This window comes from Triticum dicoccoides, chromosome 3A, assembly GCF_002162155.2.
Source record: "Triticum dicoccoides isolate Atlit2015 ecotype Zavitan chromosome 3A, WEW_v2.0, whole genome shotgun sequence".
In the NCBI taxonomy this organism is placed as follows: domain Eukaryota; kingdom Viridiplantae; phylum Streptophyta; class Magnoliopsida; order Poales; family Poaceae; genus Triticum; species Triticum dicoccoides.
In genome coordinates, this window is record NC_041384.1 from 656,308,809 (window position 1) to 656,327,592 (window position 18,784).

The 18,784-nt window shown below is 46.7% G+C and overlaps 2 protein-coding genes across 2 annotated transcripts; both read left to right on the forward strand.

The window, feature by feature from the left end:
- The first annotated feature begins 7,572 nt into the window (after positions 1 to 7,572).
- On the forward strand, positions 7,573 to 8,998 carry LOC119272570 (cysteine proteinase EP-B 2-like). The gene has a single exon (XM_037554037.1). It carries the CDS (start codon positions 7,630 to 7,632, stop codon positions 8,755 to 8,757), a length of 1,128 nt encoding a protein of 375 aa, XP_037409934.1. The 5' UTR covers positions 7,573 to 7,629; the 3' UTR covers positions 8,758 to 8,998.
- A 2,305-nt stretch (positions 8,999 to 11,303) lies between these two features.
- On the forward strand, positions 11,304 to 14,407 carry LOC119269993 (TBC1 domain family member 13-like). The gene is made up of 9 exons (XM_037551932.1): positions 11,304 to 11,429; positions 11,536 to 11,628; positions 11,985 to 12,089; positions 12,248 to 12,400; positions 12,938 to 13,036; positions 13,110 to 13,238; positions 13,391 to 13,570; positions 13,832 to 13,948; positions 14,016 to 14,407. Exons 1-9 carry the CDS (start codon positions 11,358 to 11,360, stop codon positions 14,163 to 14,165), a joined length of 1,098 nt encoding a protein of 365 aa, XP_037407829.1. The 5' UTR covers positions 11,304 to 11,357; the 3' UTR covers positions 14,166 to 14,407.
- Positions 14,408 to 18,784: the final 4,377 nt, after the last annotated feature.

Below are 18,784 nucleotides of genomic sequence, written 5' to 3' on the forward strand. Positions count from 1 at the left end.
TGCTCTCCATGACGAGGAGGGAGTAGTTCTCCCTCAGGGCTGAGGGTATGTACTAATAGCTATGTGTTTGATCTCTCTCTTTCTCGTGTTCTTGATTTGGCATGATCTTGATGTATCGCGAGCTTTGCTATTATAGTTGGATCTTATGTTTCTTCTCCCCCTCTACTCTCTTGTAATGAATTGAGTTTCCCCTTTGAAGTTATCTTATCGGATTGAGTCTTTAAAGATTTGAGAACACTTGATGTATGTCTTGCCGTGCATATCTGTGGTGACAATGGGATACCACATGATTCACTTGATGTATGTTTTGGTGATCAACTTGCGGGTTCCGCCCATGAACCTATGCATAGGGGTTGGCACACGTTTTTGTCGTGATTCTCCGATAGAAACTTTGGGGCACTCTTTGAGGTTCTATGTGTTGGTTGAATAGATGAATCTGAGATTGTGTGATGCATATCGTATAATGATACCCATGGATACTTGAGGTGACATTGGAGTATCTAGGTGACATTAGGGTTTTGGTTGATTTGTGTCTTAAGGTGTTATTCTAGTACGAACTCTAGGGCTGTTTGTGACACTTATAGGAATAGCCCAACGGATTGATTGGCAAGAATAACTTTGAGGTGGTTTTGTATCCTACCATAATCTCTTTGTTTGTTCTCCGTTATTAGTGACTTTGGAGTGACTCTTTGTTGCATGTTGAGGGATAGTTATGTGATCCAATTATGTTATTATTGTTGAGAGGACTTGCACTAGTGAAAGTATGAAGCCTAGGCCTTGTTTCAACGCATTGCAATATAGTTTACGCTCACTTTTACCATTAGTTACCTTGCTATTTTTATAATTTCAGATTACAAATACCTTTATCTACCATCCATATACCACTTGTATCACCATCTATTCGCCGAACTAGTGTACCTATACAATTTACCATTTTATTGGGTGTGTTGGGGACACAAGAGACTCTTTGTTATTTGGTTGCAGGGTTGCTTGAGAGAGACCATCTTCATCCTACGCCTCCTACGGATTGATAAACCTTAGGTCATCCACTTGAGGGAAATTTGCTACTGTCCTACAAACCTATGCATTTGGAGGCCCAACAACATCTACAAGAAGAAGATTGTGTAGTAGACATCACCTCCGCTGCCTTCTGAGCCGCCGTGCTAGTACCAAGTCACTCATGCGGGGTGTTAAGCTGCCGAGGCCGCGTCGAGGCGCACCTGTTGCGTGTTCATATGTCCCGATGACTCACCCCACGATGAGTCGCCCTTGCTTCAACTTCGCCTTCGTCGCCGCACCTTCGGGGCGTTTACAAGCCGCCTCTGCTGGCCTCCACTAGTCCGTCCGCCGCGGGTTACACCTAGCATTCCGCCTGACCGGCAACTACGGTGTCTTGCTAAGCTGCCGGTTTTCTACGGCAATTGACCATCGCATCCTTTGCTGGCCCTGAGAGCCGCCACCTTCTACCGTGAGCCGCCCTTGCCAGAGTGGCCTTAAGCTGCCACTGATGCATCCGCACCACATCGACCACACTTTGCCTCGCTGCCGCGCCCGCAGGACCCGAGCGGGAGCCGCCGGGTTCTCCTGCGCCGTACGCAACCTCTGCTTTGGGTTGCTCTGCATTGACCCGCCTCGCTACCATAGCCTGCCTCTGCCACTCGCCTTCACAGTCGCCTACGCCAAATTTTCTCCACCGCAAGCACAAGCCGCCCCCTGGTTCACCTCCATCCGCACGCCTCCACCATGTCCGCGCCTATGAGTCGCCGGTGCCTAGTTCTACAGCCACGGACAAAATCCTCGCCGAGCTCGTTTTCGGGGCCTGCACGCCTTCACCCATGTTTGCTAGCTAGTGCTAGTTGTGTTTGCGCGTATATGAAACAAACAGAGAAGAGTGGAGGCCGGGAGTAGCACATACGCCTGCAAGTTTTCTGATACTCTACTAGTCCATGGAAGGTGCTAGATGAAGCACGTATGCAGCCAACTACATTTTCATACGAATCACTATGAATTACAAGGCAAAGACTACATGGATACTGTTAAAGTTAGTACTCTAAGTTAAAACGTCTACAAAATACCAATGCAATTATCCGCGGCCGCCTCAAAGCGCCCTCGCCACCTCTGTGAGGCACTGCTTCGTTAACCAGTATTTACATCAAGACCAAGTTGACAAGGACACCCAAGTTTGATGCGCTGCTTGGGAGGCATGACTCACTTAAAAACTGGATGGATGTGTGGTTATCTGTCTGGACGTGAAGGCAATCATTTGGTAAAACTGTTGTGCAATCACTTCGTCCAAAAAATAAATCAGGTGATATCCATCTAAAGTCTATTTTTTAGCACACATTGTTTTTGTCAAAGAACAATTATTTTGGTCTATATATAAATCACTGCAAAGGTGACCGTCATGTCACAGAGTTTGTTGAATAAATCATGCTGGGATATACAATGAGTGTTGTGAAGATCATCAACTCGCCACCTTGCCTCCAGCTTTAACATATTCCAGTGTTCCGCTGTTCAACTATATGTCGGTTTACATCATGGTCAAATATGGAGAATCTTAAGCCAACTCTTCGAGTCGTCTTAAGACTCGGGGGCTACAATGATATGGCTCAGCAAGTCTTGCCAGTTTCAGAAAATTCAAGAACCCCAGGACGTTGAAGGCGAAGATAACCCGGTCCCGGAGGCTGCTGCCATATTGATGAAAATTTAAAGGCCGTCAGAAAATTTCCGGCTCAAAATGAAGATTCCTATTTAAAATCCGGCTCAAGATACATCTCTCTCCCATAAAGCTTTGAAGCTCCCAATATCTGGTTTAACATCCGGTTCAAACAGAATCCATCTCTCGCAAGTTCGAGTTCTCAGGAAAAACTAAAGGTTGCCAAAGAGAATTTGCTGCCATGATGCGTGGTTCAAACATGGGTATCCTGCCTTATTGGTTTATCTTATTGGTCATTTGGGGGCTTCCTACTCAATGAGCATGGCTGTGTTTACCCTCTTGCTCCGGCTTACACGCCTTATTACAAATCACTTGGAGGCTTGATGCCCGAGTTAAAGGGACCAAAGAGAGTTGGATGCACAACACAGCTCAAACATAGGTACCTGCTGAGCACAGCTCAGAAATATATCATTTGGGGGCTTCCTGTTCAATGAACACATCTATATTCACACTTTTGATTGGCATAGATGTCAGGTGTATTCACCAAAAATCCGGGTTATCGGCCTATATGCAAGATGCTCTTCGACCAGGTAATCCTGGATGACCCGCCCTGTTCTTAACAAGTCAATCTCTTAAATGAGACCCTGAACTTGTCGAGGTTAAAACATTTATTGGGTCATGAAAGAGCCGGCTTACGGAAAGTAAGGAGAAGCTCAGGTTGTTAAGCCGCCTTCCTTGAAACTTGGTTAAACCGACCTGTTTTGCACGATGCTACTCCAACCCCGCATACTCTCGATAAGTCAATCTTTTAAAGACCATGAACTTATCTAGGTTAATATGTCGATTGGGTTATGTGAGAGGCGGCTCACAGAAAGCGCAGATACTCCAGCGGCTATCATGCTAGTTTCATTGAAGAAGATATTTTGGCTCGGCAGCCTATGAAAGCCTCGTGTTTTGGGGGTTATTTATTTTATTTATTTTGGATTTGGATCACCTCTTTTTCATATGGTTTTTACAAGTCGGGCCAAGCAGCCCTGATTATGTCTCATATTTGGGATATTACCCCTACCCTGGTTATGGACTTCTATGGTCACCAGCGGATTTATACTGGGCATCATGACCTGCCCCGTGGTAAACTGCCGGGACACTTGTGATTTGTTTGTGTGTAGGAACCGGTTTTCAAACCGGGTTATATTATTCAAATCTTTAATAGCCAACATGGCTGGATTTTTATTATGATTATCAATAACCAGTATTATGATTGAGGTTTTCAAAGCCGCTCCAGAGTAATGGCTATTATTTCTTCATTCAAGAATACCGGCTCACAATAGAGAGCAAGGTTCAATATTGATATGTAGAGCATTCAGCAATATCATCCAAACAGAGGATATGATTTATTCTACAATGGAAGGAATAGTCCCGAGTCGCTGTAGACTTACGACCCAGCACTTGGGGGCTACATTATCCAAGTTGAGATTACATTAAATATGCAAGTCCCATGTCATTGCCAGCATGCACCATGGCACTTGGGGGCTAATGCAAAGTCATTTTTTACTTGCCTTATTGAAGAGCCGACTCATCACATCGTAATGAGCCGGACCTTGGGGGCTACCAATTGCTCCTGTCAAAAATTCAAGGTACACAAGCCTTAATCCATTATATTGAAGGGTTCATTGCTTAGTTGGTAGAGTACAAAGCTCTTAACCTTATAGACGTGGGTTCGAGCCTCATGGTGGGACTTACATCATATGATGTTATTTTAAATGAAGTATATATAAAGTTCCAACTCAGTATTATCGTACTAAGCCGGCCCTTGGGGGCTACACGTTGTTGTTCAAAGTCTACATGATCATATTTACAAAGTACATGCTCATTATTGCATAATGACCCAGCCCTTGGGGGCTACACTGGTTGAAGTTTTTATGAGCATAAGGCAGTTACAAGTCCCAGGTTGCTGCAAGCATGACAACTCGGTACTTGGGGGGGTACTTGGGGGCTATACATATGTGGAATATTCAGTTTTGACTAGTGATTGAGATGAACAACCCGGATTTCTTCAAGGTTGCGACATTTATATTGAAGGAAGTCTTAAGCTGTTGATATGCTCCCTTCTTAAGACTTGGGGGCTACAAGTGATATGCATATAAGGGAGGTACATTTTCAAGCTTGATGTTAGCAACAATTATGACCCGATGCCATCAATATTTACAAATTGGCAATTTTGGCAATGATAAACCGGAAGTTCTACATCTTCAAGCCGGCTGAAAATCAGATGAGTATTTCAAGATCAATATTCTTGTTAAGCTGTGGGAGCTGAATCAAATGAATTATTCTTCACAATATTTCTGTGAGAAACCAATGCCAATAAATTGATTATGAAGCTGGTCTATTGACCCGGACTTTCCAGAAGAAGGAAAGGACAAGGACTTAAGGATGATCAGGTGCCGGCTTACAAGAATTTTTAAACCGGAGCACAGCCTGTCCAATTTGTTCTTGTGTTTATTTTGTAGGATGAGTTTAACCTGGATAAATCCAAATTAAACTGGGGGCTAATGTCGGGGATATACCCCACGGTGTAACCCGGCCGGATGTATGACCCGGTCAGACTTGGTGACTCAATGGTGACCTGCCTTGACCCGGTGACTAACTAGTAACCCGCCCAGAGTTGGCGGTTCATTGGTGACCCGGCAGGCGGGTCAGAGGAGCGACAGGACCCGGTGGCCCAGAAGGCGGCTCATGGAAGGCCGACTCAAGTTATGGTGGGCTGGTTTAAGGCATAAGGAATATTCTCTTACAAACGGAGCAAGACTAGGATTTCACTCGTAATAGAGTAGTCCTAATCCTACTAGGACTAGTCATGTAACCCGCCTCTTCAACTTATATAAGGAGTGGCAGGGCACCCCAAGAGGGACAAGTTCCACGAGTTGGAGAGATTAGGGTTAGACAAACAAATCAATACCTCGAGATAGAGCACCCTTGTAATCGTGTTCATCGTCAACAATATCAATGAAGCAGGATGTAGGTTTTTACCTCCACCGTGAGGGGCCGAACCTGGGTAAACCCTTGCGTCTCTCAATTCTGACCAACCCCTCTCATGCTACCACATGGATGCATTGGCCTCACGACTAAGTCGTGACACGAAGAACATCTGCCATGACAAATCCACGACACCTGGGTTCTTTCGGGTATACAAATTTTCCCGCGCACTAATTCTGAAGTCTAATGGTTGTTGACGGGCTAGGTTCTTAGGTGTCTTTGAAGTTGTAGAACTTTCGACACAACTGTTAGTTTTCCATGGCGCGCCTATAAATAGCCCCCAACACCCTTGTGATTTTGGTAGATTCCCAAGTGTTGTTTTGCAAAATACATTGTGACTTACCCATTTTTCTCGGTACAAGAATCCTAAGTGAGGAAAACCTAAGCAAGAAGAATCCAAGTTGTGATTGAGAATCATAGAAGAACACCTTTGAACCTAAAAACCCCGCTTATTACTCTTGAAAATTTAGCATCTTCAAAATGTTAGGCATCAATTTGTGGATTTTCCACAAACTAGGTTGTGTCGGTGCGGAGTTCACTGCAAGTGGAAGTGTAGCTTACCTCCAAGGAAGTGAATATCAGGATACATTCTTTGGAGCTTCGGTTATCCCTAACCTTAGCTCTTTACTTGTGGTTTAATTTTGTGTGGCAAGCCATTCGTGGGAAGCTTCTGACCGCGGACCAGTTCCGTAAGCGTAATGGCCCGGGAGAATACCAATCATGTGTTGTTCAACTGTCACCTTGCTAACCTATTCTGGAACGGCATCAGATCGTGGTTGGGTGTGAATTGGTCTCCCTCCTCTTTTCTGCACCTCCGGTCCTTCAGTCCTTGTCTAATTCTCTTGTTGGGCAAAAGAGACGCCTATTTTGGTTCGGGTTTTCGGCTATGTTGTGGGTGTTATGGATTACTAGGAACAAATTTACTATCGAAAACATCTTTCCTTCTAAACATGTTCACTGCTTGTTTAAACTGATTTCCTTTTTCAGCAGTGGAAATTATTGACTAAGGAGAATGATAGCGAGGCAACGAGTGTGCTGATCTCATGTGTGCACTACAACTCTACGGCGTCTTCTTTGCTTCGGATCGACCAAGCTGACGATGGTTGATGCTGTGTAATCGTGTTTCTTTAAAACTCTCGCTGCGTGTATTTTCGGTTGCTAATCCTAGACATTGATGTTATGTTCAAACTCTGGCTGATGGCTTTATCTATAAAGTTGAACTATGGCCTTTTCTCTTAAAAAGTAAAAAAGATAACATTGTGTCTTTTGACACTTGAGAGAGGTAGGTGAAGGCGAGCAATACCGCGGCAGACTACCCCGCCGGCGGCGAACGGCTAGGCGGCCAGCCGGTGCAGTTACAATCGAGCATGCACCCCGCCCCCCGTGACTGCCATTAATGCCGTCTTTGATCCTCTCGACCGGCGCAACGGGCTACGTCGTCATCCGCCATGATCGAGTATCACCAGTAACTGCATCTACCGATTCTACGGCGGCGCAGCGTCCATAGAACGGCACACCTACGGTCAGCAGACTATCACGGCGATCCGATCCAACGACGAAGGAATGAATCAGGCCTGCACCTCGGCCACGAACCGGGAATGGTCAGTGAATCTGCCCTGAATCTTCGTGGCCGCCCAATACCAGCGCCGCCGCACGCAACTTGGCAACCGCCCCGAGCAGAATCTGACACCCCGTCCGGTCAGCTTTCTGTTACCGCCATTTAAACCTCCTCGTGTCTTTCCCGCCGCAAACCAATCCATCGCTCTCCTTCTGCTTGCTTACAAAGCTTCTCAGTGCTGCTCATCAGATGACGAGGGACGACCCGACCTATAAATACACCTCCTCTCTTCTCCTCCACCCTCATAGATCTCACACTCCAAGCTAGCCAACACCAGCTACTGCTCGGTGAACTAGTTTGGTACGTAGCAGCTAGCACGATGGGGCAGCTTAGCAAGAACCTTCTGGTGGCGTCCATGGTGGCGGCCGTGCTGGCCGTGGCGGCGGTGGAGCTGTGCGGCGCCATCCCGCTGGAGGACAAGGACCTGGAGTCGGAGGAGGCGCTGTGGGACCTGTACGAGCGGTGGCAGACCGCGCACCGCGTGCCCCGCCACCACGCCGAGAAGCACCGCCGCTTCGGCACCTTCAAGTCCAACGCCCACTTCGTCCACTCCCACAACAAGCGCGGCGACCGCCCCTACCGCCTCCGCCTCAACCGCTTCGGCGACATGAGCCAGGCCGAGTTCCGCGCCACCTTCGTCGGCGACTTCCGCCGCGACACCCTGGCCACGCCGCCGTCCGTCCCCGGATTCATGTACGCCGCCGTGAACGTGTCCGACCTGCCGCCGTCCGTGGACTGGCGGCAGAAGGGCGCCGTGACGGGCGTCAAGGACCAGGGCAAGTGCGGTAGCTGCTGGGCCTTCTCCACGGTGGTGTCCGTGGAAGGCATCAACGCCATCCGCACGGGCAGCCTCGTGTCCCTCTCGGAGCAGGAGCTCATCGACTGCGACACGGCGGACAACGAAGGGTGCCAGGGCGGGCTCATGGACAACGCCTTCGAGTACATCAAGAGCAACGGCGGGCTCATCACCGAGGCTGCCTACCCGTACCGCGCCGCCCAAGGCACCTGCAACGTCGCGAGAGCGGCCCAGAACTCCCCCGTGGTGGTGCACATCGACGGGCACCAGGACGTGCCGGCCAACAGCGAGGAGGCGCTGGCCCAGGCGGTGGCGAACCAGCCCGTGTCCGTGGCCGTCGAGGCCAGCGGGAAGGCGTTCATGTTCTACTCCGAGGGGGTCTTCACCGGCAGCTGCGGCACGGAGCTGGACCACGGCGTCGCGGTGGTCGGGTACGGCGTGGCAGAGGACGGCAAGGCGTACTGGACGGTGAAGAACTCGTGGGGGCCGTCGTGGGGGGAGCAGGGCTACATCAGGGTGGAGAAGGATTCCGGCGCCGCGGGCGGGCTCTGCGGCATCGCCATGGAGGCGTCCTACCCCGTCAAGACCGACAGCAAGCCCAAGCCCACGCCGACGCCCAGGCGCGCCCTCGGAGCCAGGGAGTCACAGTGATGCGGCGGAATTATTGCTACTACTACTATTGTTCCTAGTTAAATTAAGGGTGAAATAAGTTAAGATTGAATTAAATGGTTCTGCGTGGGCACGCGGCAAGAATTAGGCGTGTGTCACGTGGGACAAGGTCGATCGATATCTATTTGGATTTTCTGAATGTAATGTAAAATATAATGTGATGTAATGTATTGCTGGTTACAGTGTATGAAAGCTTGCTAATATATTGAGTTCTGTTCAGAGATGAAGTTGTTTGAATTTTTTTGAATTTATTTGCTTTTGCGGGTAAGGCAACATGCATGAGTTGGGCTAAAAAGATAGTTCGGCTGTATTTTGTCCTTTTATTGGGAAGTTCTTTCAACCTTTAAGGCCCATTTTGTAAAACTTTCATTGTTGGGCTTGATGGGCTTCAGCAAATTCCACTTGGATGCCATTGCATTTTGGTGCCCGCTACTTGGGCGTAAATCCCGAGGATAGTTTACACAAATACGAACAAATAAGTTTCATCCAGAGTTATAATCATTCGAAAAGAAGCTACTATCATCATTGAGGAGCGCATAATCTAGAAGTCGTGTTTGGTTACCACTCGCGTCGGGCATGCACAAGATTAATGTCGATGCAACAGCGCCCCGCTCAGCTCGGAGTTGAAAGGGGGCATGTGCAGCTATGGACCTGTTCTTTTCAGCTGTAGATTCCTGCATATGTGGATTTTGCTGGGCCGCAAAGTGAATTAGATGTGTCTAGAATCCCTTAGAACTACGGTCCAGTTCTTTTTGGCTACTTCAATCTTACCTTGTTGTCTGACGAAATGCCTATAATACCCCTATCAACGACATCGCAAATTCTATAATACCCCTGGAGGACTAGTTGCTAGGTTAATCTATGGGTGAAATTAGTTCTTTTTGTATTTTGCTTCTAAAAACAAAGAATCTGCTACAAAAGCCAAAAAGAATGGATCCTATATGTCGCGACGAAAGTGGAGGTTATTTCGGATACTCGGTAAGAATAAACAAAGAAATGTCATAGTGGATGATGTCATTAACTCTCTATCTTCACTTAAATCTGGTGCATGTATTATTGGGTTGTCCACATTCATGAAGAACACTTGCTTATAAGGCTCTCTGCTCAAGAGTCTGATTCTGAAGAAAATCAACATGGACCAACACAAATTTGGCATGGTGATCTCCAAGCACGATTGGAATGGGACAGATTTTGAAGCCCGCACTTTACAAAAACTTCTTCCAACCTCAACATGGGACATCATATGTGGTTTTATATCAACCCTTCCATGATTGTGCATCCACAAACAACAGGATTGAATAAATATCTCTCTTGATTCTAGAAAAATAAAAGATAAATCAAGTGGGTCCTCTAACGAAAAGTTATGCGATCGATGGGGCGTCATTCAGTTTATCATCCGCCATGCTACTAATGCTATTGGCAAAGATCATGAATGGAAGCACGGGGGTGGAAGCGGTAGGGTGAGGTGGGGCACTCGCCCTACCTTGATTTCTGGCGATTGTGTACTTACGTATACAAATCTATCGATCGCTAAAAATCACGATGAACCATTTTACTGGGACGTGAATCTTGTACACCTTATTGGGTCGTTGCAACTAGCAGGTGTGTTACATTTTTATTTCCTTCATCATGACACCACATCATCGTGTACCATTAAAAAAATCCAGGGCAAGCACGGCGGGGATTAGGCTCCAGACTCTCACTCGACACGAACCCTAGCGGCGATGTTCGGGGGCGGCGACCAGCAAGAGCTTAGCCGCTTAGGTGTCGGGGCGGCACCAGCAGGAGTGTCGACCATGTGGGGGCGAATGTCAAGGAGGAGCGCTGAGAGCGGAGCTTTCCCGGTGGCTAGGAGCGCACGCTATTTCCAGCAGCCAGCAAGAGCGCGCGTGACGACTTGAAGCCCACATTCAGAAGGAGAAGATGATGGGAATAGGAAGGAGAAAGTCTTGATCTTGGTTAGATTTTCAAAAGAAGGGCAGTGCACTACCATTGTGCGCATCTTCTAGACTCCATTAAAGCTTCCTTATCGATATGTTTTAGGTTGTTGTTCTATTTAAAATATGTTTGCATTTTCATTGTATTTGATTATTTTGTGTAGGGTCATATGAAAATACCGGTGTGCATCACTGGATGTATATTATCTATGTTAGTTTCTCACCAAAATTTTTTTTGCTTAAAAGTTCACCCCACCATGAAAAAAAATTCGTCCTCCACCACTGAATGGAAGTACGTAGAACTTTCACATGATGTGAGTGAGTGATGACCTAACAAACAATTTTTCACCGACCAGATACATGTGAATAAAATTCATAAAGCTTCAAGAAAATTATGAAAAATCCATAAATGAAAGAGGCCCTAATGTTGACCATTGATCGAAAGCTCAGTGAAAGACATGCCGGTTCTAGTTATATAGACCAGGAAAGTCGTCGCATAATCTCGGCCGTCCATTTCAATGGTCCTAGCAAATCGACGGTTGCGGCCAGATCACATAATGTCCCAACGCGACCCAAACAGTTCCGAACCCACGGACCAGTGTCAGAGTCTGCACCCGTCTTGTGAATTTGTGATATCCCAAATCCATGGCGAGCTCGCCGCAATCCCCGCAGTCGGCGGAGCTGGAGATCTCGCGCCAGTCCCGTATCCTCGCGGCGGTGAGTCCGAATTCCGCTGTCTCAGTTCCTAGCTTTTGCTTCTTCGCTTCTGCCCCATCGGGTCGTCCTGATGCGTCGTTCTTGGGGCGACCGGTGAGCTCTGCAGCTGTCGAAGAAGGTGATAGATCTCGATGAGCTGCGGATGCTTGCGGCTCAGGGCGTCCCCGACGGCGCCGGCGTCCGGTCGACTGTGTGGAAGGTACCCGATTGGCAGGCTCGTCCTTCTGTTCTTTCGAGATTTGTTCTGTAGTCTCAAGCTGAAGATTTAGTATTTTGCCTTAATTCAGAATTTCAGACAGACGACTGATTTACTGTATGTGCAGCTGATGTTTCTGGTCAATGTGCGTTGTTTATTTTTGCCTTTTGATGCCAATGTCAGATTAGAAATCGTCTGCCTTTTTGTCCCTTTGTGTTCATCCACGTGCTACTGTTAACCTTTTTTTGATCAGTTGTCCTTATATGGTCAGTTTGAGGGGAAAGATGCAGTCAAAAGTGTTGCTTTTTGCCCTCTTCGGTCACAGACTCACTCTCACTGTACATGTGTTGGTTGCGCAGCTGCTACTGGGCTATCTGCCCAAGGATCGTGCACTGTGGGAGCAGGAGTTGGCAAAAAAGAGGTCACAATATGAAGCCTTCAAAGACGAATTCCTTCCCAACACTGTATGTCACTTCACGCTCAGATTAGACTGTTTTTTTGCCTTAATTGTACGAATAAATCCTTTTCTAAAAGAATGTACGAATTAATAGATTCACATCACATTGGTACTTAGTTTAGATCCTCACCAGGAGACAGAGATCCTGAATCCTAATTTTGCTAGGTAGGTGGAAGTAGCACGACTGGGGGATCAGAAGGCCACAGTGACGGAAATGCAGAGCATGTTGAGCATGGGTTTCTTGACAGGTCGGAGATAGCCCAAGATGATCATCCTTTGAGCCTTGGGAAGACCAGCCAATGGAATCAGTTCGCTGAGGTATGCTCTAGTGCATTTGGATTTTATGATCTGGCCAATTGCACACGTTGTTTTGGTGTACTTCGTAGTTCTGGAGACATATTGCAGGCAGTGTTTCATTTTTTGGATATTGGTACTAATCTGTGCTGCTTACACTGGAGGTTGTGTCAGACAGCCATTAGCATCAATTTAGAGCATTTATGCTTTGACAAACATAAGGATCAAGTGCAAGAAATTTAAACCACTTATATCATTATATCTGCATCGTATTTATGCTCGTTTTTGTTTTATTTTCGTAAGAAGGACATCGATTGACATGTTTTGAGAATTTAAATTGCAAAAAATCTGGTGAACCGTTTGAAGCAATTGTTGTCAAAATTAAAACATGTGGATTTACCTTTTAGTTTCGGAAGAATTAACCTTTTCTAGTGTATTTATATATGTGTGCTCTCAATGTTTGCGAATGCATATGGTGTCGAGTGCATGGGTGAGTCATTTCACCATTTCACATGACTCTAACATTGGTATCTTTTTTCTTTGAATATATCTTTCATATAGCATTCAGAGATGATCGAGCAGGTTGACCGTGATGTAAAACGCACTCACCCTGACATACATTTCTTCTGTGGAGACTCTTCTTTTGCAAAGTCCAATCAGGTAAATCTCCAGTATCTAAGTGTAAACAGTTTTCTGCTAGGATACATGGCTGATCATTTGTTATTCTGACCAGGATTCTCTGAGAAATATATTAATTATCTTTGCCAAGCTGAATGCTGGGATAAGATATGTGCAAGGAATGAATGAAATTTTGGCGCCGCTCTTCTTTGTATTTCGGAATGATCCAGATTATAAAAATGCTGTATGGAGTAAGCGATTATTTTGACATATGCGTCATACCATTTGTTGTAGAGCAGACTGTTGACTGCTGAGACAGTTCTTATTTTGTATACTCATGAGTCATGACTTTGAGACTATCTATATCGTGATGTTGGTACCTGGAATCCTTTGCAGAACTTCGCCGAAGCCGATTCTTTCTTTTGCTTCGTGGAGTTACTTAGTGGGCTTAGAGACAACTTCTGCCAGAAGCTAGACAACAGTGTTGTCGGCATTCGAGGGACGCTCTCCAAATTATCGCAACTTCTAAAGAAGTATGATGGAGAACTTCAGCACCACTTGGAAATAACTACGGAAGTAAGTCTTGACATAATAAACAACATGATCTTTATTGCTGTGTGTAGGGTTGTCCTTTCACTTGCCACACCAATTGCTATCGGTGACATTATGTATGCTTCATCTGAGCTGAGCCTTCCACTGTTCTATATTTTTACAGTAGCTCTTTTATAATGTTTGGATGTGTGGAACATTATGATAGTAGCACACTACTGATATGCCATGGTTATAGTAGTGAAGAAAGTGCCTGCAGTATTTCTAACAGAAGCATGGTTTCTGCAGGTTAATCCCCAATTCTACGCGTTCAGGTGGATAACGCTGCTGTTAACCCAGGAATTCAACTTTGCCGATATTATTCATATATGGGACACTCTGTTAAGTGACCCAGATGGTCCTCAGGTAACAAACAAGCAACATGCTCTGGTTTGTTCTGCATTTCGGCAGATGCCTGAAAATTTGGCTGCAGGAAACCTTGCTGAGAATATGCTGCGCAATGCTGATCCTGGTCCGGAAACGGCTCCTTGCCGGCGATTTCAGCTCCAACCTCAAGCTTCTGCAGAGCTACCCTCCGACGAACATCGGCCACCTCCTCTATGTTGCGAACAAGTTGCAGTGAACATGTATCTGTTCACTTAATACTATAACTGGAGTACCAACGTATTTCTTCAGTGAAATCAGTAACAGTACTCGGCGCCGCAAAACTGAACTTCTGTTATTGCTTTTTATCATATTTATCCAAGTTCATTAATATTGTATGAACCGGGATTGCTAAAAGTCTGATATCTTCTGTGGAGATCTGTGCAAAATTTTCTTTTGAATTTATTCTTTTTATATATGTCATGTCACTTGATTGAGACCTGGTTAAATCCGAGTCGACTGAGATCTAGCCCTATATATGAATTGCCAGTTCACTACTTGCCCAGGTTTCCCATATTATTTCCAATACAAGTGGGTTTGACCATGACTTCCCGGCTCTATCTCTGGTACCGATGCGTTGACAAGGTTGGCATGCAGCATGCCAAGCATGGACTCGCCGCACAGTGATCATCTGCTCATGTCATTGGACACACTAACAAACAGCTCGGCTGTACAGAGGCGGGATGGGCAATCCATGAACACATGCGTGCCATGCCATATACGCTGCCCGGCCTAGGGTAGAATGGTGGGGAGAAGCTTCGCCTGATGCCCGTGTTTACGATCGATATATTTTCTGAACAGGGCCTGAATTGAAACGGAGCACGTCGTCCATGGCCGTGGCCGTGCCGGAGCAGGCTAGGGGCGTAGGGGCGTAGGGGAGGGAGAGGTCTATGCTCTCATGTCTGATCTAAACAGCAGCGATGGAGCGGGTGGCTGCGTCAGGCGCAGGGATTCGCGATCTCTGCAGCAGAATATATACAGAGACACAAGAGATTACTACTTGGAGGGGACGTACCAGGGGTGCCGTGGGCGCAGGCTCCCTGTAGCTAAGCTACGAGTGAGAGTAGCTACAGCAGCTGCCGCTGCCGCTGCTGTAGCTACTTGGATGGAAACCACTGCGATTCAAGTCAAGCAGATAGACGCACACAGCTCGGCAAATTAGAGCGCCCCTATGTCTCCCTTGTAGCGAGACGTAGGGCAATGTCGTCTGAGAGCATCTCCAACAGGTGCGGTAAAAGGCGTGCCCGCGCGGTAAAATTTGGTTTTAGCGTGCGCCGGCTGGTTCCGCACGCTCCAGCGATGGCGGGAACTTATCGCGCGCGCGGGAGAAAGCGGCACGCGGTGCGGTAGATTTGGCGCGCCGCTTCACGCGCGCCTATAAAATGCCGCGCTCGTCACGCGCATAGACACAGCCACGTGCCCTCCCCTCGCAACCTCGCCGCTTCGCCGCTTTCCGCGTCACCATCGCGCCACCATGCCGCCGCGCCGCCGGGGTTCTTCGTGTTACCGCGGCGTCCGTGAGCGCCCCAACGGCTGGTACTCCGCCGAGATCCGGGCCGGCGACGTCCGGCTCGGCCTCGGGTCGTTCCGGAGCGCGTACGAGACGGCCCGCGCATACGACGCGGCGGCGTGGCGCTTGGATAGGCCCCGGTCGCAGATGAACTTCCGGGACGTCTTCACGCGCGAGCAGGCGCAACGCGTCGCCCCTCCGCCACGTCTCATCACTGACATGGACCGTGCCGACCACGATCGGCGCTGCCGCCGCCTCCTCATCGCCGAGGAGGACGAGCGAGCCATGGCGGAGTGGTGCCGTCGCCACCCGGAGGACGTCGCCGACGAGCGTGCCTACTGGGCGGAGAGGACGGCAAGGCGCCGCGCGGAGTGGGCGGACCGGCGTCGGCGGAAGGCATTGGCGAATGCGCAGTGTGATATCGTTGAAGCAGGTGGGAGGTCGATCTTCACGTCAGACGATGAACGTTGGGACGACATATGGCTCGATACCTCGGACAACACCGACGAGGATGGTGATGATGGTAGCGACTTGGAGTAGTTTCTATCTATGTATGCCGTAGTAGTTTCTATCTAGTTGCACCGTAGTTCTATCTATCTATGCTTTCGAACTATCTATCTAGTTGTACCGATGTAAAATACCTTTGTATCGTTTTTTATCTATGCAATTTATCGTTTTTTATTATCTTAATATTTATCTATGCTTTCGAAAATGTTGTAAAAATGAGCGCGCGTGCTGCATTTTTGCGCGCTGCTGGAGCGACGCGCGCGCTGCATCTTAATGCGGCTGCTGGAGTCAGCGCTGCGCGCCGCGCCAAATCAGGCGATGGGCGCGCGACAAAGCTGTTTTTTGCGTGCGGCGTGTTCGGCGCCTGTTGGAGATGCTCTATGCTGAAGCGAACGCCATACCAGGCCAGCCCAGCGCCCGAGGCCACAGGCCAGGGCCAGGGCCTCCTTTTTTCCTGTTTTTTTCACATTCTTTGTTTTTATTCTTTGCTTTCTTTTTTTACTTTTGATTATGCTTTTAAATATTCTAAATATATATATTGTAAAAAACATACTTAAAACATGTTAATCAAGCATTTGGAAAATGTAAAATGTGTATGTATACGCAAAAACTATAATGTGTACCAAAAAGGTTTATGTATTCTTTTTCCTAAATTGATCAAATATTTTAAAAAATTGACCAGTCATTCTGAAAGTGTAATATGTGTGTAGAAAATATGTTTTCATGTATGCGAAAAATGTATACAAAAATTATAAAAAGTGTGCGAAAAAAAGTTGATCATGTATTTGAGAAAATGTTAATCATGCAGATCAGGTATTTAAAAAAAGTTGGTCAAGCATTTAAATTTTAAAATGTGTATAGAAAAAATATTTCTCATGTATACGGAAAATTATACAATGCATATGAAAACTTTTGATTGTGTATTTAAAAAATGCTAAATGTGTATAGAAAATGTTCCTAGTGGGTAGAAGAAGTAGAAATAAAAAATATATGTTTAAAAATGTTAATCGTGTATTTACAAAAAGTATGCATAGTTTAGAAAAAATATTATTACCATAAAAATGTCAAGCGTGTATTTGGAAAAAGGTTGACAATGTATTAAAGAAAGGGTTCATAACATGTTTTCAAGAGAAAAATGTACAAAGTATGTCAAAAAAGTGTTTCTCGTGTACCCTAAGCACTGCAAAATAATATACATGTGTTGAAGAAAAAAAAATGACAAAAACCAAGAAAGAAACATAAAGAAAACCCAGGAAAAACAAAAGAAACCTGAAGCATAACGAAGAAAAAAGGAAAACCAGAAAAGAAAGAAAAGAAAACAGGAGAAAACTAGTGGAAAAAGACAGGAAAACAAGAAAACCCGGACAAAACCAAAAAAATGAAGAAATAAGAAAAGAAACCAGTAAAATTCGGGAATAAAAAAATAAAATGGTGAAAACCCAAAACCCGAGGGGAACCGTGAAGAAACAAAAAACTGAAATAAAAAACCAAAAAGTAAATGAATTGAATAAAATAAAAATAAATAGACAAGAACGCATCGTACGCAGCTACCAGCGAGCGAGCGCTGAGAACGGGCCGGACCAGTACTGTAGAACAGTTCAAAAAGCTTCAGGTGACATAAAAGGCACTCTTGCTATAAGCGACTTATAGGGTTTGCGGGCAAATTATGCTACTGCAGAATTTTGTGAATCACTGCAGCACCAAGATATCGCAGACCGTATGATCTCGTGGCCACTGTAGTTTGGTATGTTTGATGGGAACGGTGTCAGTACACCATAAACGTATCTTCGAACCGAGCAGGTCAGCACAAGCAATTATAACCCTTGCTAAGAATTTTTCTAAGGCCAAGTCAAAGAAGGTAAAACTTAAAAGGCACGGCTGGTGCTGTTCGCCATAGGGAATTCTTAAACTCAATGTGGATGCCACTTTTAATCATGATAGTGGAACAGGAGGAACATGTGCCATTTTACGAGACAATTCTGGTGTCTTCGTGGCAGCGTCATGCAGTGACATTTCATTTGTAGAAGATGCGACAACGGCAGAAGCTAGAGGCTTACGAGACGGGCTCCTACTCGCAAATGAAGTTGGGTGTAACAGAATTTGCGTCGAAGAAAGGCGATCACGCTCCCACCATGGCGATCCGCCCGCGACACCCCAGATCCATCGTCGCTGCCTGATGCTGCCGGCCCAATCCAGTTCGAGGGGAAGCGCACTACATCATCTTGCCGTGTGCTCGCTGATGAGGACCCGTTGGGACTCAACGAGATCCAGAGGAAGATGTCAGGGGCGATCCGCTCTCTGATGGCCCGGAAGGAAGCAAGAAAGGGCGTGAATGACGCGGGAGGGGGATTGAGAGGATCACAACCAGATGTGGTATTGGGACGAATCCGGGAAGGTATGGATCGGATCCGAATGTCTCTGCAGGGCAGCAGATCGCAGGAGGAGATCCTGAAAAGCGAATGGGACTGGAGTACCGGATCGACAGCAAGCCCGGCACCGGAATACACGCTGGGGATGGACGACGCTCAGTCCATCAAATCTAGCAAGAGTCAGGAGGGCGTACCGTTGTTTGCAGGTGAAATCCCAGCAATGTCCATGGGAATCAAACATGAAAGGAGTTGGTCGACAGAGGAAAGTGATGAGCCATTGTCAAGCGATAGCGGGGAGAATCGGGCACGAAGAGATTGATTTGCTCAGAAAACACAGTATGAGAAAGAGAATCACAAAAGCAAGGAAATAATCGTGGGGATTGAGGTAATGGGAAATCTGCCACCAAACACCAAAACGGCAGTGAATCAGGT

What these genes read in the sequence shown, in the direction of transcription:
- LOC119272570 (XM_037554037.1), top strand. Translation starts at nt 7,630, where the DNA reads ATGGGGCAGCTTAGCAAGAACCTTCTGGTGGCGTCCATGGTGGCGGCC.
- LOC119269993 (XM_037551932.1), top strand. Translation starts at nt 11,358, where the DNA reads ATGGCGAGCTCGCCGCAATCCCCGCAGTCGGCGGAGCTGGAGATCTCG. An exon ending in AGTCCCGTATCCTCGCGGCG is followed by an intron (nt 11,430 to 11,535) that starts GTGAGTCCGAAT and finishes TGAGCTCTGCAG; the next exon opens with CTGTCGAAGAAGGTGATAGA. An exon ending in GTGACCCAGATGGTCCTCAG is followed by an intron (nt 13,949 to 14,015) that starts GTAACAAACAAG and finishes ATTTGGCTGCAG; the next exon opens with GAAACCTTGCTGAGAATATG.